The sequence below is a fragment of the Strigops habroptila genome, chromosome 5 (genome assembly GCF_004027225.2).
Source record: "Strigops habroptila isolate Jane chromosome 5, bStrHab1.2.pri, whole genome shotgun sequence".
NCBI lineage: Eukaryota > Metazoa > Chordata > Aves > Psittaciformes > Psittacidae > Strigops > Strigops habroptila.
The window spans coordinates 41949365-41971201 of NC_044281.2; the positions used below are offsets into that span (position 1 = coordinate 41949365).

At 44.3% G+C, this 21837-nt stretch overlaps 1 protein-coding gene across 3 annotated transcripts in view; it reads left to right on the forward strand.

Moving 5' to 3' along the window:
* The first annotated feature begins 1777 nt into the window (after positions 1-1777).
* Positions 1778-21837, forward strand: part of ACVR1 (activin A receptor type 1) — a 71291-nt gene continuing 51231 nt past the window's right edge. For 2 of the 3 annotated variants that reach the window (XM_030485960.1, XM_030485961.1), the window contains exon 1: positions 2254-2640. In XM_030485960.1, the coding sequence (XP_030341820.1) occupies positions 2603-2640 (38 nt within the window). In that variant the 5' untranslated portion in view covers positions 2254-2602. Of the gene's footprint in view, positions 1975-2253; positions 2641-21837 lie in introns of those variants that run through there. The other variant, XM_030485957.1, reaches the window with a different exon arrangement.

Consider the following 21837-nt stretch of genomic DNA (forward strand, 5'->3'; position numbering starts at 1 on the left):
GATTGCACACAGCCTGAGCTGCTGGTCTCATGTGACTCACCTTCCTCACTGCCTATTGAGCACTCTGCCATTGTGTCACTGTCTGGAGGAAACACTGAGCATCACAGGGAAGCCCTATATCCTGGGGCTGGAGTTAGGAAAGTATGTGGAGCATCACAAGGTCCATATTTTTTGGGAATTTCTGATGTAGTCTGTTTAGAATTGCTCAGGCTTGTTTAAAATGTAGGTTTTCATGTCCTTAATTCATCATATGATAATTTAAAGGCTCTGCTGATAGTAAATAGATGCAACTATTCTGGAAATCATAGAATCATAGAATCGTAAGGGTTGGAAAGGACCTTAAGATCATCTAGTTCCAACCCCCCTGCCATGGGCAGGGACACCTCCCACTAAACCATGTCGCTCGAGGCTCTGTCCAACCTGGCCTTGAACACCGCCAGGGATGGAGCATCCACAACCTCCCTGGGCAACCCATTGCAGTGCCTCAGCACCTTCACTGTAAAGAACTTCTTCCTTATATCCAATCTAAACTTCCCCTGTTTAAGTTTGAAGCCATTACCCCTTGTCCTACCACTACAGTCCCTAGAGTCATCCCCTTAGATAGAAACCTGTGCCTTTTCAGGATCTTGCACAGATGTTTACTTTGTGCAACTAGCAGGGACTGGGAGAACGGAAAAACCTGCTGTAGGAGAAGGTCAGGTTTGAGACCATCTAAGAAATCTGAAGATGCACAAGTCTATGGGACCTGGTGAGATGCATCCATGGATCCAGAAGGAACTGGCAGATGAAGTGGCCAAGCCATTATCCATCATATTGAGAAGGCAGTGGCAGACAGTGTAGGTCCCACTGCCTGGAAAAGGTGAAAAGTAACCCCCATTTTTAAAAAGGGAAAAAACAGGGAACTACAGGCCCGTCAGTCTCACCTCAGTGTCTGGCAAGATCATGGAGCAGACCATGGTGTGATTGATGTGCTGGAGGGACCCGGACAGGCCTGTGTGAACCTCGTGAAGTTTAACAAGGCCAAGTGTAAGGTCCTACACCTGGGTTGGTATAGGGCTGGGCAATCCCAAGCACAAATACAGGCTGGGTAGAGACTGGATTGAGAGCAGCCCTGAGGAGAAGGGCTTGGGGTTGTTGGTTGATGAGAAGCTCAACATGACCTGACAATGTGTGCGCTTGCAGCCCAGAAACCCACTGTGTCCTGGGCTGCACCAAAAGGAATGTGACCAGCAGGCTGAGGGAGGTGATTCTCCCCCTCTACTCCACTCTTGTGAGACCCCACCTGCAGTGCTGCGTCCAGCTCTGGGGCCCCCAACATAAGGACGTGGAGCTGTTGGAGTGAGTCCAGAGGAGGCCACGGAGATGCTCAGAGGGCTGGAGCACCTCTCCTATGGAGATGGCTGAGGGAGCTGGGCTTGTTCAGCCCGGAGAAGGGAAGGCTCCGAGGAGACCTTAGAGCGGCTTCCAGTGCCTGAAGGGGCCAACAAGAAAGCTGCAGAGGGGCTTTTTACAAGAGCCTGCAAGGACAGGACAAGGGGGAACGGCTTTAAACTGGCAGAGGGTACATTTAGATTACACATTACGAAGCAGCTCTCCCCCGCGCGGGCGGTGCCTGCTCCCCGCGCTGCTGCCGCCGGGGTCACGGTCACGGGCCCGCGCCGCCGCCGCCCACACCCGCCGCCCACGCGCGAGGCTGCCGGGGCCCGCGCGCCGCCGCCAGGGGGCGCGATGCGGCAGGCGGGCGGAAGTGACGCGTCGGGCCGGGAGTGACGGTCGCCGGCGGCCATTGGCGGGGCGGGGCGCTCCGCCACAGCCGCCGCCGCCCCGCCCCGCCGCGCCGTCCCCTTTGTCAGCGCTCCGCCGCCGCTCGGCGCTGCCGCGGGCATGCGGGCGGGCTGCGGGCAGCGACAGCACTGAGCGCGGCGGCCCCGCCGCCACTGCCGCCCATGGCCAGCCCGCCGCGGCGATGAGGAGGTGAGTGCAGCCGCCCGCCCGCCCGGCCGGGGCGGGGGCTGAGCGGCGCGGAGCTGCGGGAGGAGCCGCATTGGGCCGCGGGAAGCCGGTCACCAGCCGCGGGGATCCGGGGCGAGGGTCCCCCGGCCAGGGCGGGCGCTGCGGGCGGGCGTGAGGGGCTGCGCTGGTCCCCGCCGCGCAGGCCCTGCCCCTGCTCCGCCGGCCCAGAGGCTGTTGCCGCCGCGGCCCCTGCCCAGACTGGCGGGGGGTGGGGGGGGGAGGAGGAGGAGGAGGAGGAGGGGACGTCGTAAAATCCGGGAGGGAAAATTCCTGTGGGCTGGCCTCCCGGCGCTGGAAGATTTACCGAGCAAGCGGCTTCCTCGCGGGATGGAAGGCTGAGTGCGCCGCGACCACCGGCGACCACCCCGCCGCGCAGCACACCGAGCTGCGTCTGAGCCCGGGGGCAGGCACAAAGGATTCTGGTTCCCTGCGGCTGCTGCAAAACACACGTATGGTGGTGAACAGCATTGCTCGGTTCCCCGGTAAACAGGCTGCGGCGAGGGGTAGTGACTCGGGTCTCGTTTTTCCCCCTTAATTTTAACAACATAAACTGGTATAGATTGGAGGTGCAGGGTTGTGCTACAGCCGAATGAGCTCTTTGAGCATGACTCTGCTGGCGTCATTAATGTAAATATGCTGCAGGTCCGTGATTTGGTAGGAAGAAGAAAGTTACAGACCAAAGTCCCGTGTGCATATCAGTCTGTTCAAGGCGCTTCTGCCATGGCCAAATAGGATGGTGGTCTGCACCATGAGTCAGTAGGGGTCTAAACCAGCCTGCCTGTTTACAGTCATGCAGCTCTGAATTTTGGGAGGAAACAAAGGGGACAGCAGGCCTGTTGCTTGAAGTCCTGTCAAGACTTTCGCTGGTGATGGAGGACGGGTTGCTCCAAGCAGGCAGGCATTCTTTCAGCCCGCTCAGGTCTGTGTGTTAACCTCAGGGCTTTTAAAACCACATGCTGGTCTGTGAAATCTGGGGCATGAATATAGTAGGGGAAGCTGCCTGGGCAGTCTTTCCAACTCTGTTAGTCTGTAAAAATGCATTAAAGTAACTTGTTTCCAGTGGTACTTTTACAGTACCCTGGGATTAAACCAGTTTATTTTCTGCAAATAGAGAGATTGTGTTGTTACTGGTGGCTTCATGGGGTAGAAACTTTCAGATTCTGGACTGAGCTGCAGAACTGGCACTTAAGTATAAAAACACGCTTAGGAGTGATGCATTGAGCTTTCAGAGGAGACAGGTTCTTTTCCCCATCTTGCATGTTTGTGGTATGCATTGAAATGCATCTGTTGTGGATCTCAGCCATTTTCATTTAAGAAAACTCCTATGGCTGTGGCAGTTTGCTGTGGGCAATGACAGGTCTATTTTTAAGTCTTCAGTTTTCTTTTGTTTCCTGTAATAGGATCTTTACTATGATCCTTATACTTCATCTTTAGAGAAACAGTAGTGACCTGGAATGCAGCAGGAGAGTATTTACAAGCGCCAAGTTTGGTCCTTGAAGGTCTAGTGCTGTTTGAAGAGTAGTGGGTTGCCTTGAAATTGAAATCAGCAAAAGCTGATATCCTGAATGTGGAAAGCTCTCAAGTGCAGTCTCTGGTTCCTTTGATGGCCGCAACTTTTTTTTTTTTGAGGAGGTGTTACAGATCCGTTTTAGGGGAACAAAAAGTTCCTGTATACACTGTGCTCTCCCTGGGAGGTGCTAAGTGTGCGCGATGCTTTGAGAGGTTTGCCTTCCATCCCAGTATTTTGTTTGCTGGGATAAGGCCTGCATTCCTCTGCTTCATTTAAGGGGGGTGTGGGTGCTACTCCTTGCCTAATGGCATGGGACTTGGGAGTAGTTACTGATTGGAAATCTCTGCTTATTTGTCTTCTCATGCTGTAAAGACAGGTGTGTTTCCTTTTGTCTGCTCCTGTCTCCATTTCAGGACAAACTTTAAGGTCTGTTGCTGTGACTTAGATCACTCCTCAACCATTTCAGTTTATAAATAATCAGTGTTATGGGTCTGAATTGTAGTTAGGCCAAAAAGTATAAGAGGTGAGGCTGGTAGTTAAATGGAGCAGCCTGAGGGAAGAAAACTGTTACATATTTTTTTTCTTTCTTTCTTTTTTTTTTTTTTAAAGTCTTATGTTTCAAAGTTGCAAGCTGAGAAAGGGAAACCCTACTGATGGGGACTGATGATGTTTCCAGAGACATTGTTGACAGTCTCAGTGCAAGTTCCATTGCACGGTAACTGTTGCTAACTCATTTTCTCATCACTGACTTTTACGTGTACATTAGGAAACTGGAAATATTTTGGTCATGTAGCTGTTGAGGTTGTTAATTCGTGTTTGTACTCTCTGTAGAGAATGTGGCTTCATTAGTTACTTAAAAAAGTATTTGCGAAGGCCCCAGTGGTGCGTGCAGAAGTTTCAGTGTCACCCTCAGTGGACTTAACTCATAAAGTAACTTTGGCCGTGTTATGTTCTTGGAGCTTGCAATTTAACATGCTTTGACATGTGAGAGGTTTTTTTGTGCCTTAGTAGCTGGATATTTGATATTCTGATGATTGTTTACACTCTTCTATATCAGCATGTATTAAGTTGGTTGCATTTTTCTGCTGAGGTGACCTGTGAAAGCTTACCTCTAACACCATTTAGAGAGATTCTTCTGCAGGAGAGTGTAAATGTGTTGAGGAGCTGAGGTGAAAGGGGAGGTCTAAATATAGCCATTTCCTGCTGAACTTGCCTGTTTTTGAGGCTAGCTCTCCAGAATAAATTCATGTCTTCCCGAGCCAAGAGAGGGGGCTTCTTTTCCTGTTTTACCCATTGCAGATGACGCTGTAGTTGCCCACAGCCTGACTGTGGTCGGTAGATCCCAGTGCAGGTGGAAGGGAAAACAGAAAGCTTGATAGCCAGGACCGGGGCAAGGCATGTGGCAACATAACTTGAGGTGGTATCATTCGCCTGCCTCCAGGCTGTGTCCAAGAGGGAAGGAATGGAGACTTGCATCATCTTGCCAAAACTGCCAGACACAGCAGCAGCAGAAGCATCAACTAGCTTATTTGGAGGGATGCAAATGAGTCTGAGAGAGGGATAAAAATCGTCTGGAGAAACACCATCTCTCTCAAGCCCTGCTCTGTCCTTGTTTTGCTCTTTCACAAGCTGCATGCTTCTTGGGAATGGAGAAAGCAATGGGCTGTTGAGCAGCGAAGAAGCTCTTGGGGTAGGAAGAGAACAAAGGCGGGGGAAAGAACACCAGTGGGGTGTTGTGGGTGGGTTGTGTTTGGTTTTTTGTTGTTTTTCTCAGTTTTTTTGGCCAGCTGGTACTCTGAAGTCATGCTTATATTTAATGAAAGCCTGATGCTAAAATAGGATCTAGGGACAGCCGTTGTAAAATAATTAGGCACCCTTTTAGCCCCCTCATCCCTGCAAAAAGAAAAACCAACCCGGCTTGTATTCACTTGCCTTCTTGGATATTTGAACTCTCAAATGGGCATCTCTATCTGCTCTTCTATCTTTTATCTCTTTGACTGTGTATAAAACAGGCTAAAAACTTAGCCCACTCACCCAGGCAGCTATAATAGAGCTATAGAAGATTACAGTGGTGGTGTTGAATGCAGTTGGTTTCTGAGTGATAATTGCTCTCTCCCAGACTCTCTGTGTATAAGAATTCATGGAGATTGGTTGGGCTGGATTGCAGACTGGCCTTGATGAAGGCATGCATGTCTGTTAGGGGATAGGTTATTTGCTTTGAGACTTGAGAGTAGTCAAGACAGACAGTTTAAAAGCATGTTAGTTACAAAGGTATCCAACACTGTCTGAGAAGGCACCTTTTAAGTTCTGCTCTAGACAAGTTTAGCAACTGCACATTAAGGACATAAGTAGTTTGCATCTTTTACATATCTGTATGTATCTGTAAAGTAAGGAATGATGGTATTTCTTAGTAGTAATGTGAATTCATCTTTCCAAAAGTTTACAAGTGTTTTGGTAGTGTGAATTTAGAAAATGCTGTTGACTATAAAATTTATGGAATTCCATGGAAATGCTTTCAAGAAATTCCTTTTTTTAGCCAAAACACAGTTTTAGGTTAATGCTTTCGAAAGCATGAAAGTGTAGTCTTATAGCAGTAAGTAATTGTAATGAAATAGTTTTCTGTGTTATATTGGACCAGGAGTATGCACATGACCCAGTTTCAGCTGATAGGAAATTCTTTCCTTAAAATGTGTTCTTTTGCAATTGCATGTATACAGCTCAGAGTTCACAGGTTCCTATTTCAGTGATTTGCATTTTTAAGTCTTGCTAATATTCTGTACATGCTCTCAAAATTTTATGCTTGTAACAAGATCTACAGCGAACTAACTGGTGATAAAGTAGCATTGAGTCTAGCCTTTGACAGTAATTCTGTGGGATGCCAACTGTTTTCTCTAAGGAACATGAGAAATGTACTGATATTCCTCGTGAAATAAATATATTACTATTTTTTTTCATGTGATACAAAGTAGTGATGTATTTTAGAAATGTGATGGTGTTCTTTGCTAGCAGTTCAGATGCTGACTTTCCCCTGGAAGGCCAGAACTGACCTTATGATTCATCTGCTGGTGAGTAGTCAACATCAGGTGCTGCATCACGGTCTGCCAGTTGTTATATGATCCCGTCTTTAAACAGGGTTCTTTTGATCTGCTCTTTCATTTCATGCTGAATTCATCCTGGTTGTTGGTGCTCCACCTTGCTTGCTGAACCAGTGCTAACCATGAATAGTGCTCTGTGGCGTAGTGGCTATGCCTGGCAGGCCAGGCAGTGCTTTGGATCCCAGGGCCTGTTGGACCGAGGATTCTGCCCAGTTCTCGTTTGAACACATTTTGCATTCTCTGTGCCTGTAAATTAGTGTGCCACCAGGTCCTAAACTCCTCTAAAGATCTCAAGATCAATGTCCCTCATCTCAAGTGGTAGTGCTCTATTCTGTTTAAGTACAAAGGCAGCATAAGTCTTTAAGCAATTGGAATAACTCCTTTTTCCTTCAGATCCAGTTTCTTCATGCTCAGGACCTGCTGTTTTACATGAGGTTGGCTCAGTCTTGTTCTACAAAGCTTTGTGAGGTGGTGTAGGTGCAGCGTGTCTAAATGAACTGATTTGCTGAGGAGGGAGATGTTTGAAAGGATGTGGTATAGAGGTCTTAAAGTCACAATTGAAATGTGAGTAAATGGGAAATGATGATTTTACATTTTTTCTTATGATGCAAGAAATAGGGAATATTGTGTGTTGTTGATGGTCAGCAGTTTTAAAATTAGAAAAAAAAGTGTGTGGTGCCTCTGCAAGTTACAGAATAGTGGCAGTGGGACATTCAAAAGATTTGGTTTTTTAATTTTTTTTTTTTTTTTTTTTTTTTTTAAGGAATTGGATATGCTTGTAGGTCTGTGGATGGATCATTAAATACAGTGGTCCAGATGCAGTTTAGGCTTGGGAATTTATCTCTGACTGGGAAGCATGGAGTCGGGGTTCAGAGGAAGGTGGAAGAATAACCTTTGTGTGCTGTGTCCTTGTGCTTCTTCCTAAGCATCATCTACTTGCCTCTCTGGAGTCAGCAGGCTGCTGTTGAGTTAGGTGTATGTTTTCTTGTTCTTCTGTTTCTCTTGTTGACCTGAAAAGGCAGCTAAATGGTTGCTCATCCCTAGAAGCCATTTTTGTCAGTGCATCCCCTACTTTTGAAATGCTCTTGGCAGTGTCAAGCCACATTACTGTTTGCTACCTGTAGTGCTTCTGAAAAGATGCACGTGGAAGTGTCTGTAGCTTGTTGTAAATTAACTCAAGTCTGACTTAGGAAAAGGAAGGCTACAGCTTGATTAGGAAAAAGCTTATTAAAACGGAAGAACTCAAGTTTGGTGATTGTCCAGGGCAGAGTCTGGACTCTTCATTTGCCTTGTCTGGAATGAACAAGGATGGAGGTAGGAGGTAGTAGAGGGGAATGCCAACAGGTATTTTCTGGGCCTGTTTACAGAAGAGGAGATGCTGCTGCAACTCTTAACTGTCTGTCCTATGTACCTGGAATATTCCTTCTCTGCATGCCAAAGCCACAGATCGTCCTCAGTTGAATGGAAACTGGTAGGAGAACCTCTTCCTTGTGTTGCAGAGCAGTTGTAATGAGTTGTGCTCACTGGAGGTCAGGCGTTTCTTATTCTGACTACCAACCTTCCCTCTCTGCTAATAAGTTGCAGAAGAGAGGCCAACAAACACGTCTTCTAATTGCAGGTCTGCTGTTTGTCTGGCAAATATCCTGTAACAGTAGGAGCAGGTTGGCAGCTTTTTGACAGCTGCCTTTGGCTGAGCGGATAGCTTGGAGGTTAGAAGTGGCTTCCTTTTGAAGTCCTGCAAGCTGCTGATCTCTGCTTACATCAGTCGGTATGCCTCAGCAGGCCCCTTCAACCTTCCTCTCCGAATGGCCTGGGGTTCCTGGCTGAGCAGTTTTAGGCAGTTGGTGCTGTGGTTGTGCAACCCTTTTCGCTGGCTAATGCCAGGGAAGTAAGTAGTCATGCTTGTCCCTCTCCCTGTGTTGTTCTTTCTCCTGTGCTGGCATCTCTGTGGCCGTATGGTGATCTGGATAAGGCATTAGTTTAATTAAAACTTAGTCTGTCTTTGCCAGGTTAGTTCTAATGTGAATTAATTACAGGTTTGTTGCTTTTCGTGCTCGTGCTAAGGAGGGTAGTAGTGCCTGGGCAAACATGGCAGACTGTGCTACTTAGTCTTTGTGAAAACTATTGCCTTACTTGGTGTGTTATGGGCGTGTTGACTCTACTGGCTGTGACCAAGGCTGCTTGCAGATTACCTTGGCCTGGTTTGTTGGTGCTAGAGTGGACCTGGTGTGGTCCAGTCCCCTGGAAGAGTTCCTGTGGGTTTCTTTGCTGTCTGTGTGCTCTTTGGCCCTGGTTGTTTTTGGAAGTCCTGCATGCCATGCTTTCATGCCATGGCCCCAAGGCCCTCCTGTCCTTCCTTCTTGTAAGGATTGTGACTGGCATGGTAGCCAGCCTGTCCCCTGTGAGATGCCTTGCGGGATGGCAGATCTGCCTGTGTTACTCATCCCTATGGGGTGGATAATTTCCTACGATGGGAGTTAGTATTGAATTGGAGGTAGAAGAGATGAGAGCTAAATCTCCCTAGGAACAAATGTAAAATTAAACAGAATGCGTGTTTGTATTAGTCAGCCTAAAACGGACTGTGCTATTTAGGGCTCTCCACTGCAATAAACTTGTCTCTTGTGTTTGTGTGGGTGGGCTGCAACAATTAACTCATCTTAAGGCTGAATCTTAAAAGAGAAAATAAAATGAAAAGATAATAGTTTGGTTTAAGAGAATAAATTAATTGTATCGTGTTACGTTAGAGAAAAACTTGCAGGTTGTTTATTATTGGTAAAAATCATGTCCGTGTTGCATGTTCAAACTCTTGACTTCATAAGGAGCAGTATTTTGTGGGTTGTTTCTTTTATCCATTAAATTACACTTTATACTGCTGCTTGAGTGTAACTGCCTGTTGAAGCTACAGGTTTGTGTAGCAGCCGTTTAAAACATTGATTTTGGTTGCATGGGCTGGGCAAATCCCAGGCTGTAGGATGATTTGGCAGTGGGTTTTATGTGGCAGTCAATCTTGTAGTATTATAATGTGTGTGACTTCTTATTTTTTATTGTCAGAGTAAAAAGATATGACTTGTAGTGCACTAGTCTGACTATTAAATTACTAATTCATATCTACTTAGGAGTGGAATTAAAATAAGTTGTGCATTTTTAAAAAAGCCATCTATTTTGGATGTACTTGCAGCTCATGCAAAAAAGTGCTGATGCTTGTGAGTTCAAAAAAAAAAAAAAACCAACAAAACCAACAACCCAAGAAAAATCAACCCCCAAACACAAAACCAGAAACACAAAACCAAGCTGCGTGTGTTTGTGCTTCTTGATGATTGTGATTAAAATAGAAAAATAAATATCTAGAGAACTTAGGCTAGAATTCTTTTCTGGACATTCATTCTTATTTACTGGGCATTGATCTAAGCAATTTTTATTCTACTTGACCTGTATTTTTTTTTGTCTGAATTGTAAAACCTGTGTGCATCCTGAGTCTAAATTAAATGTTGATGATGATAAAAAGATGCTTGCATGGCAGTTTTCACTCCGCCTGCTTTTCATCTCAAGGGTAACAAGGTATAAAGGTAGTGTGGGACTGTCTCTGCTTATCTTGATTCAGGGGCTGTCTTCACTAAGGGTCGTCTTTTGATGTAGTTCTCTCGGGCAAAACCCTTTGCTGCAATTTAGAAGCCCTTTCTGTCCAGACTAGCTAACTGAACACAGGTCTGTGTAAGAGCAGAGGTACGTGTTCACTTTATGGTTGTGATGAAGGTTAAATCATTTGAGTATTGGCTATCCTCCAAAATCTTTGCATAATTTGAACCCTTCTCTGTCCAGAAGGAAACATGCAAGTTATTTCAAGTCACTGGGAGAGAAGAGAAAGCTCCACCTAAAAGGTTGTGAAGAAACTTGGGATATGTTGCCCCTACCTGCAAATTCCTGCATCATGTGCGTGCAGCACTGGTAAAGGTGCAGCTTGGAGTATGACTGGTGGCTTCCTATTTTTCACGTGTATCATAACTTGGTCTCTCCTCTGTGTCTGTTCTCATGGATCCTGCCCCCTTGGCTTTTGTTGTCGGGACTGTGCACTACTTAAAAATTCTTGAACAACTCCTTGGCTTTGCTTTGGCTATCTCTTAACCTCAAGTTAGCTGGTTGTCAACTAGGCCTTTACAAATGTGCCAGAAATGCCATGTAGACACTTGGGGGGTGTGTGTGTGTTTGTGGACCCAGCATATTTGCATCAGTCTTGAGTTGAGAATAACCTAAATGAGTAACATGTTCCAGCTTGTCTAAACAATAGGGTGTTTTTCTGTCTTTGTGTAGGCATTTTACACATTTGTAAGACTTATGTCCATACCTCTGACGCAAACTTGTGCATAATTGTTCTGCAAAACCTGTTCTAAAATCTGAAGCTATTTAGACCCCTCCATACACGTTCTTTATGATACAAATAATATTTTGAAGAATCAGTGCGTTATGACTGTTCCTAAATTATGGAAATAAAACGCTAAGCACCATTAAAATATTGACCAAAAGAAATATGGTATTTCCGTGCCTTGTGCAAAAGTGGCATTTTTTTTTAATGGCTGGAAAAGTCTTTGACTTCATCTCTTTAGTTGGGATTTGGTCCTGGATGTTAGTTAGATGTTCAAATAAAACATTTGTTGGACTCTAATGTACAACAGTGTCCAGGATTTTGAGGAAACTTTATCTTGTTTCTCCATTAGAAAGGCCAAGATGACATGCAGTTATGAGCCAGAAGGCCAAGCTCACTTCTAGAAGCTGTCAGTTTTCTTCTGCAGTGACTGGGGTCTCTGGTGAGAAATCAGTGTTTCTGAGTCTGCAATGCTGTTTTAGGCTTTCTTTAACAAAGGGTCTGCTAGGAGTGAAACTTACTTTATTCCCAGTCTGGGGATTTGTAAGACTTTGACATGTAGACCAGTTGCAGTTATGTTGGTTTAGTTCCCAAAATGGATGCTCTTTATTCTAAAAGAGGCTCTACTGCATGCAAGCAGGAGTACTGAAGGCTCTGAAATGTTAGCATTTGAATGGTTTTGGCTTAGCTTTAAAATAAATAAATACTGGATATAGAGCTCTGGGGAGTGGAGTAAAGCAAATGGAAAAGGTGAATTAACTTGAAGTTGTTCCGCAAGGCTGGCTTAATAGAGTCACAGCACATCAACACAGTGGCAGATGAAGAAAAAAGAAAAGGATTTTGAGAGCTTGTTTATATTTTGAGGCTATTCAGAAGTAGGTGCATTTCAGAGACTACTGTTCCTCTGCACAGAGTTCCCTTGTCATTCTTACTCTGCAACACCAGTCCTTGTGTGGCCCAAGTGAGTTTCCTGCTAGCACCTGTACTATTCCCACAAGGAATAGCAAGAGGCATCCCTGCCCATTTTCTAATGTAGGGAAACCTTTAACTCGCATCTTTTGACACTATGATGTTTGTCTCATGGTACTTGACAGTTTTTAGACCTGGTTGGAGAAATCAACAGGTTCTGCCCTTGAAGAGGGAGATTACAGTTTTTCATGGCTGTGATGGAAAATCTGGAAAGAGATGCAAGCGTGCTTCTACCGACATGTGTACCACAAGATGACGAAAAGCAAAGCAAATTGACAAACCCCACTTTTTCTGGGGAGGGAAGGAGCCTGCTCATATCTTTCAACTGCCTTCTGGTACAAATGCTGCAGTTTGATAGTTCAGGGTGAGCGGAGAGGCCTCTCTTGCTACTGTCTAGTTGAGAATAGCATGTGCTCCATTCCCTGAAGAGTACTTTGCGCTCCTTTTGCTCCTGAAAGATTCATAACAGGATGGACTTCTTTGTAGGATTATGTGATTGTGGGACTTCACAGCGATTGGGGAAATTAGAGGACTTTATGGAGAAACTGGGAGAGCAAAGGAGTTTCCTTCTACGTATAGGCAAAGAGGATGACAGGATTCGTCATCCTTTGCCTGTAGAAGCGAGACTGGAACCAGCCTGGAACTTGGAGAACCAATGTGATCTGCTTTGTGTAGGGTCTTCAGTTTGGAGTGCAAAGGCCTGTGAACTGAAAGTGGTCTTGACACCACAAGTTCTACGGGGGGAAGAACTCCTGTGCTGGGAACGAAGGTGGTCTTTTCTGTCAGGCCTCTTTATCTCAGTTCCCCAGAACTCTCCTTTGAGTTTGATTCTTTTTACAGACACAAGTAGTTGGTGGGGGTAGAGGTGAAAGAGGGATGAAACTTGGGCAGGCTTCAGGGGACTTCTGCGTGTCACTATGAGAGGGGTTAGCAAAAATAAGTTATTGCTTATCACTTGTTAATTTATGCTGTTCAGCTCTGTGCATACACTTAGCGTTTTGTGAATATAGGTAAAACAATAGCTGAAAACATATTACTGAGCCTAGAGGTAGTATGTCTTGGTAATTACCATTCAGTTTCTGTGTCCTTGTTGATGCACTCATTGGTAAGTTGTAGTGCCATGGCACCAATAAGGCTCTTGGTGGCAAGTCAGAAGAAATGTGATGGCATGGGATTGCATGTTTGATTCTGGTTTGCCTTACCTGAACAGTTCCTAGTAGCACGTGTAACATCTCACAGGGTGAGGACTGTGTTTTTAGAACTGTCCTGCATGAAGCAAGGCTGGAGGGCTGTTGGCCTCCCTTATGTGGACTGCACTGACAGTGACCCTCCGCAGCTTGGACTTCAAGGTCCCTCAAAGGAGTAGGGCTCAGTGGGCATCTGCTGAATTCTTGCATAGCAGTTAAGTGTGTGTAGAAAAGGTTTCTTACTAAAACACTGACCAATGTGAACATGAAGGAAAACCAAAACAAAACAGCAGTGAACAGTAACCTGTAAAATGAAATCTCTTGAGTGTTTGGTGTGCCAATAGTGTGAAAAGGTATGAAATGTATTTTTTTTTCTCCCTCAAAGTTCCGAAATATTCTTATAGTGAAAAGGCTTTTGTGACATGATTGATCTTGCTTCAGTCCCTCAGGTGTGTTTGGTTGTCTGTGAAGAGAAGGATTTTCCTGAAAAGGAACATGTTGCGGTTGTAGAAGTTGGTGCATAAACATGTAGTATACTCAAAATGTGCTTACTCGTCCTCAGCTGGTGAAGGTGTTTTGAGAACAGCTCTTCCAGTTTCTCTGTAGCTCCTCTTTTGGTGTTATAGCCTTCCTGTAACAACTGCCTAAGTACAGTTCACTTTTTAGCTTAATGTTTGTCTTAGCTTTATGCTAAGGATTTGCTTGTCCTTTGTGTTGTGCTTCAGGCGCTTTGCAGAGAGATGTGAAATGCTGTAGGGTGGCTTGTGTGCGCTCTGTCGTGCTGCTAAATGTCCCAAGAGAATGAAAGATGTCTCAGTTTCAGTTTGTAATGGCATATTCATTAAAAAAAATGAATATTGGACAAGCTAAAGATGTCTAATTTAACGCTCTCAATTTACGTATCACGATTGTATGAAAAAGATGTAGGTTGAATGTGTTAATTGACAGATTGATGCAGCTTATAGTTTTTACCCAAATTGTTTTTAGGATTACAGCCAATATGCAATCATCTCTGGTTCTAACAACTGAAAAAAAAAAAAAGTATGCTTCATATGTTGTCATCTGTTTGGGTAATAATAATTATTGGTCAAGAAAGCTACTGTGTCAAGAAGCAAACCAGCACCAAAGAAAGGAAAGAAATGAAGCTTGTATGGCTAACCATGTGTTGTGGCTTAGTATTAAAGTATTTTCTCACATAGCAAGAAGAAAGCACAGAAGGTTTTCAGACATAGTATTTGATCAATTTCTTGAGACACTGAGGAAATATTTAAGTATCTAAATGTTAAAGGAGATTCTGTTGGTCTTCTGATCTTGAAACAAACATTAAAAAAAGGCAAACCACCTTTTCTGTTGCAAGTGATTTAAAATGTTTAAATAAAATGAACATAGTAAAGATTTTCCATGCAAAACAAGCAAAATAAATTAGCATTGGATTTTACTCTGAATTTAGTTAAAAACTAGCAAGCTAAAACTTTGACCTCTGGGGAAGAATTTGAGGAAATAATGAGATTTTAATCCCTGATCTGACTCACCCCTGAAGCAATCTGAGGCTGGGGTCCTGAAGAAATAGACTTCACCTTTGGTGTTGTGTGTTTAAAGTTATTAAGTTAAAACTAACCTAAATGGTTGAACTGTTTTGGGTTTAATTTAATTTGTATTTCTGTTTCTTTGTTGTTTTTCATAAAAGAACACAGTAAATGCTAAATAATGTTTATTAAATGCTTGCCCCAGCTCCATAATGAAGATGATTTAAAGGTGATTAAACACTCCCTCTCCATCGGAGTCATTTAGGAGATTCCTCAAAAATTCTTCACATCTCTCCCTTTGGGGTGGTGCGCAGGCTGATGGGTGCTTGCTGCTGAAGGGGACTGGTGCAGGCTGGTGGCCCAGTGCCCATAGCTAGGTACAGTGACAGCTGCTTGGCTGGAAGGGTGGCACCTCCACCCTGCTGGTGGGTTCAGAACGGGGACATCCAAAAGCAGAAAAGCATCTTTCCATCTGATCTATGGACTAAGAAACAGGGTGAGCTTATCTTCCCAACACCCCCAAGTCACCCAGACAGCAAGATCAGCTGGCTGGTTTTGGCTAATTTAATTCATTAACTGCCTGTACAGTGTCCTTTGTCTAATAAGCGGGCTTTAATAGCAAAATGCTGTGATAACTTTCCTTGCATAATTAGCACAGTCAAGCTGTTGTAAGCCTGTTTGCCACTTAAAAGTAAACTTTTGAAATCTTGTATTTGTAAGAGTAAGTAATCAAAACATATGTATCACTTTATATTATAGTCGAATGTGAACTGTAACAAGTCTGGAGAAGAGAAGGCTCAGGGAAGACCTTATCGCTCCTCTGGAAGGAGGATGGAGCGAGGAGGTGGCTGGTCTCTTCTCTTAACAAGTGATAGGACAAGAGGAAACAGCCTCAAGCTGTGCTGGGGAGGTTTAGACTGGGTATTAGGAACAATTTCTTCACCAAAATCGTAGTCAGGCATTGAAACAGGCTTCCCAGGGAAGTGGTGGAATCACCGTCCCTGGAAGTGTTCAGAAACAGTCTAGATGAGGCCCTTATGACATGGTTTAGTGGTGGACTTGGCAGTCCTGGGGTAGAGGTTGGATATGATGACCTTCAAGGTCTTTTCCAGCTTAGTTGGTTCTATGATTCTGTGAACTGGGAACATGGGTTCCTGCATATGAAACTAGAGTCATGGAGCTGCCTTAGTTGAGGCTTGGTTAATGTAATACACCAAACACAGTGTAGAACAGCCCTTCCTGAACATCTGTGACTTGTGCTGCAGTTTCATGTGAGCTGCTGCTTGTGCCCCACTCCTTCCTGTGCTGGGTGCTTCTTTCAAAGCATGCTTGTTCTGTTTCTCTCTCTCACTGTCTATTACGCCACATACTTTCTGCACTGCTTTTGCCTGAATTCTCAGTTGGAGTAAGCAAAGATTTGATGCACTAATTCTGGGGGCTGTACCTCCCCATTTACTGCAAACTGGCACAGCATGCTCTCAGTAACAGTCAAAAGTTGTCGTCTTCCCTTCTGTCCCCTGATATTCTTAACAAGGCTGCTTTTTTTCCATGGGAAATGTTTTTTTTAAAGTCCATATTTAGTTAGCCTTAACAATATGTTCACTTGTGTTGGACAATAATTAACCTTTCTTTAGAAAAGAACAAAAAAGAAGTGCAAAATCAGGTGTAAAGTTGGTTAAATTGTGACTCACCTTGGTAATTTAAATCGCCTTGATCAGCTTGGAAGTACTTAAATATATACCAAAACCTGAAATGAATATTCCACCTGCACAAATGTGAAATGCTGTTTCGACAACTTCAGAAAACCAGGTAAAGACCCAAATGGTGTGGGGTTTTCTTGAGTTGAATTCTTCAGAACTGAATTTCAACACTGAATTTCACTTGGCTTTTCTTTGAATTATTATGCCTACGCTATTAGTCAGTAAGGCTTATTTTGCATTTCTGTAGCTGATTTTTTTCCTTTTAGGAGTCCAAAGAAGCTTCCATTCCATGCATCCATCCTGAGTACAGAATTTCCTGCTTGAGTAGAGTGGCTGCAGCAAAAGAGACAATGTGGCTGTACTGAGGGGTGTTGGATGTTCATTATGTGGGTTTATCCAGCGTGAGCCAAGAAGGGTTGGGGGTATGAAGTGCTCTGAAATAGTGTCACTGTGGTTTCATGCATCTGTAAGAGTAAGGTTTTGAATTTGAGGGAGGAGATGGGAGGAAGGGGATGAAGTCTTAAAGCACTGTGGAAGGTCCAAAGAAACCTTTACCATTCTGTAAGAGAATTTCTCTAATGCCAGTATGGCTTAACATAGCCCTTAAAGCTGTGGTTCAGAGAACTGGAGCAGCCTAAGAAGGATGGAAATACTCTATATGGTGCTAAATAATTCTGTGTGGTGTTACTTGCCTGAAGCAGCTTGCGTAGACTGGCTGGATTTTCAGGTGGCCAAGGATTGTTTTCTGTTGGGGAGCAGTGCAGACCTGCAAAGATCCCTACCTCGTACAACCCTCCCCAGAATTGCTAGTTTGGCAACTCTGCCATAAGACGTTTACCACAAAATTATTTTGAAGCCTTTTGATTTCTTTGCAGTCCTGCTTGTGGGAACCGCAGAGTTTTTGGGCTCTGTACCATGGCTCAGTCTGCCTGCACTGCGCTGGCATTGCTGCTAGTGCCTGTGTCATGGTTCAGTGGCAGCGCAGGCTTTAGCACAGGTGATGACAGTGCTGTTCAGACATCTCTTACCCTTTCCTCCCCAGCCCAGGCTGCGTTGATATGGTCAAATACAGACCATCAAGCAAAGCCTTTGCAAGAATTCATGTTCTCAGGAGTTTGTAGGCAAGACGTGCCTTAGGCTCCCTGTCTTGCATGTGGTGCTAGTACGAGATTGTCTATCTCTGGTTATACACAGGCATAGCAATTGCAGGACTTTAAAGGAAGAAAACGGACAGAGTGCAGCAGTAAGATATGTATAGTTTAATTGCTGCTTGAGAACTGGAAGGTAATGTACAGTTGCAGGTCCAGAAATACGTGGCTTTCTAAACAGCTGCAGGTAAGAAGTTGTCTTCTTAGTATTATCTTTCTTGCAGCATGATTTTTGTATCTGTGGATCAGTGTTAATTTGCATCCAGCAGCACTTCACCAAACCCCAGCTGCTGTGTTGAACATTGAATGTCATTGCTAAATATCACAGCTGGTTGGCACCCTGGCTGCACCCTTCAGAGCCAGATAGGAAAAAAGGGAACAAAAAACGTGTTGACCTCATCTGGAAAAAAGGTATTTTGAGATCATGCACTGCATTCAGTTATGAAATCTACTTAGGAAAAAAAAAAGTGTGAGGGTGGAAGAGGCAGTGAGTTGCCTTTCTCTTCCTGGCCTTCCGCTGCTGAGGTGCCCCGAATGAGATCGACCCCACGCTCCACACTCCTGTCGGCTGCATGGCTGAAGGAGGAAATATTTCAGGCGCCATTGATTATTGCCTCCTTTAACTTTTCTCTCTGACATTAGCTCAGGTTCAGTCTAATCCTTTTGTAAGGATTGTGAAGACTTGTAAGATTGACAATTATCTGCTATGTAGTGTTTGTTGAAGTTCTAGAGCAGAAGATAGCTGAAAGAGAAAGTGGCCAAAGGGACAGCGCATGGGCTGGAAGGCAGATGGGAAGGTGAAGGACAGGGGAGGTTCCAGAAAATGGAGTGAAAGTGATCGCTTTGGAGGACTTGGAGAGAGTGAAAATGGTCATGGTGTTAGTAAGGGAACATAAAAAGGGGAGAAATCAAAGTGCTTTTCTTAATTGACTTATGCCAGCTAACTTTTGTAGGTAGCTAAATTTCAGTTTAATGCATTGTCGTGAACTAGATATTAAGAAAATGCTGCATTGCTCTTGTTCAGGAAAGTTCTAGGCAGAGAGAAGACTTTGATTGTATAAGTGACTCTTAATGAAAAACAAACCTGACCAACAAACAACTTCCTGCAGTAGCGATTCACTGGTTTGCTAGTTTCAAACTCTGCCAGTCCTGGTGTCAGTTGTCTCTGCTCTGGGAATCCACGAGGAATATTGATGATCCTTTGTAAAAATTGCAAGTAGGACAAGAACGAAGTCCCTTTCATCAGGCAACAGTTAGACAGTTCAAGCCCAAAGCTCTAGTACAGACAAATACAATCTTCTCCATGTCCATGGTGAGTGATACACCAAGAGAAGGCAAATGACTGTTGCACGAATCAGTAGGGATGGCTTTTTTTTTTTCCTGCCTCTCCCCCCTTTTTTTTTTTAAATTATCTCAAATTGCCAAGTTCATATTATTCAGTCAATTCTGGGAGTTTTGGAAAACTTTTAGTAATTTCTGTGTTTTTTCAGCCAACTGACATAGAAAAAACTTATTAAAAACACCGATAAAGAATTAATTTATTTGGCTCTGATTTGCTTGTTTGCCCTCTGGTGCTTGGCATTATTTGGAGTGCCAGGCTGCCTGCAATGTGGATTGGAGATCTGTAGTGGCAGGGGGTACTGGGCGATGGCACAGCTTGCTGCTAGCAGGTCTGGGGTGTGGGGAGGCTGTTGCAGTGATGGTGCTTCTGAGTACTGTTGCTTCTAGTTAATCCTTCAATTCAGAAAGGAAATAGCTAGTAAGTTACTAGGTGCCTTGGGAATAGGCAACAGCTGGGTGCAAAGGAAAAATCTGCTAAAACATTAGTAATTTCTGAAGTGTTGCATAGAGATTTTTTTTGTATGTATTCAGTAGCAAATTACCATTTGAGTGTATGCTGTTGTTGCATCCCCAAAGTTGGCATGAGGTGTCTATTTGAAGCTGATCGTCATTGCTATGAGACTTGGTTAAAATGGTTGTACAATGTAGTGGTTGGCACTCTGTCCTTCCACTTGCAACATGATGGATTCTGTTCAACAGGAACTATTTTAATTGGTTTCCACTCTGTGTTATGTTAAAACTCTGCTGCTAGATCTAGAAACCCATGACACATGTTTTGTTTGTTCCTGAAAACATACACTTTATTCTGCTTTGGTCATTCAAATTCACTTTATGTGATTGTCAGCTGAAAAAAATACAGCGTTTTGCAGCACTTCATCAGCAAGACAGCTTCCTGCAGCCCAGGACTATAAACTGTATAATTTGTCCAGGGGGGCCTGTGCGTTACAGGAATGAAAATTCCTTCTGTGGCAGCATTCATTGCTTTGCACACAGCAACATCGTGGGGAGGATGGGAGGCTGCTGCGAGGACCAAGGGTGGGTTTTGCAGCCGGTCCGCAGCGCTGGACCGACCGCAGGCAGCACCGTGCTCAGTCAGCCCTGGGCTTGGGTGGTGGGTGCTGCTGGTGAGCAGTGGGTGGAAATCATCCCTGCCACGATCGCCCGGCTCCACTTTCCCGGAGCACCCGGTTACGCTGCACACACACCGTGGTGGGGAGCTGAGTGCTGGGCTGGAAGCCAGGTCTTCTCCGGGACTAGGTGTGCCGTCTCTTGGGGGGAGAAGGCAGGCAAGCAAGTGGGAGAGTGTTTCTTTGGTGGTAAGCCTTAAGTTCGTAAATCTCCAGTGTGATAGCTGGTTAGAAAATAACCAGTAGTCATGACTTCTGTTAATTAACTACTAAGAGTTAAATAAATGTTGTTGGGAAAACTAGTCTGTGTTTATTTGGCATGTCTTTCTCCAGAAAGGGCTGGTGCTAGTTGGTACATGCTCGATCTCTGTGCCTGTCTACAGCGTGGTTTTATGTTTTTTCTCTGTATTGATTTTCATGATTCATTGAACATGATCTAAGCAAAAAGCATACTTAGATGACACTGGAGACAGCTGTCTGTTAAAGTGGGACATTTATGTATGCTGAAATGGCGCCAGGTTTTTTTTCCATTACTTTAACAAGTAACACACACCAGTAATATTTCTTTGTTTAATTTCCTTTTCTAGGTCACCGGTATGTCACCTTTGTTTTGTTTAAAAAGCACTGGTAAATTCTTACTCTAAACTTTCGTATCGGTTTCATTCCTGTTATTTTTCTGATAATCTTTTTGACATGTTTTTGAAGTGGAAAGGCCTTTACATTGTGTTGTGAGTCTGAATGACTCGGTTTATTTCTCCCAGTAGAGCTGTTCTGGAAGGTACATGTGGGAAATTTGGATAAAAGGAGGAACATATAAAGCTCTGGAAGCTGGTGTGTAGCTTTTTCCAGTTTTAATCTGTCTCTCTTCTCTGTATGGTAAGCTGAAGTTCCAGATGTTGTTTTGGCTTGGAGATAGTGAATAGGGGAAAAATAAGCATTCTTAATGTTAACAGAGTCAGACTGGCTGGTTCTGTACTGACAGGAAAGAATGGGGAGATAAAACCTCCATTAATGGTGCACGCGCTGCCTAAGTAGCCAGTAAAACAATGCATCTTCACTGGCAGTAAGTCCCAGATTGGCGGTGATCAGTGCCAACTGTGAGAGGAGACAGCTGCAGAGGCTGGGAAGTATTAAAGTAAAACTAACACTAACCTCCTTGGATAGCAGTGGGGTTTTGCTTGGTCTGCAAATTAGTCTCCCCTTTTTGTTTTCCTCCAGCTAAAAGTTAATTCTTAGCCCGCTTTCTTCTCCCTCCCTCCCCTTCCCCAGCATCTTAGAATCCTACTTGCTTACTACCTTCAGCAGCTGACTGTTGATGTTGCGTGGAGGTGCAAGGCTGGGGCAATTGGATGGCAGTGATGCCTCCTTTCAGGGACAGAGGGCTCCTAACTTCATTGGAGTTTTGTCTTGGAGCACCAGTGTGGCTTCTGAAGCTTATCCTTCTGAAGAGCTCCATTTATTGCCAGTTGCAGAATGGTTTGGGCATGCATGTGCTGGATTCCTTCTGGAGGAAGCTAAGCTGCAAGCTCTGTTTCTGGTGTGTACCAGATGCACTCCATTCCAAAATGTGGGTATAAAAGTCTTGGCCTCTTCTAGACAGCTTTGACCCACATCTGGTGGTGGCAACTTCCAGTAAAGGGACGAGGATAAATCACCTCTGATCTAAAACTGCTGAAATGCTTGTTAGGAGTATATGTAGTGGCCAGGAATGCAATTTCCTGTACTAACCTATAGGTTCTATGCATAATAATCTGTTTTCCATGTTACATTGTATTAAATACATAAATATGCTGTGTTCTGTGTCTCTTCCTGACCTGTTCCTCCTGTCATGCTTATTTCTAAAATGTATGAGCAGGTTATT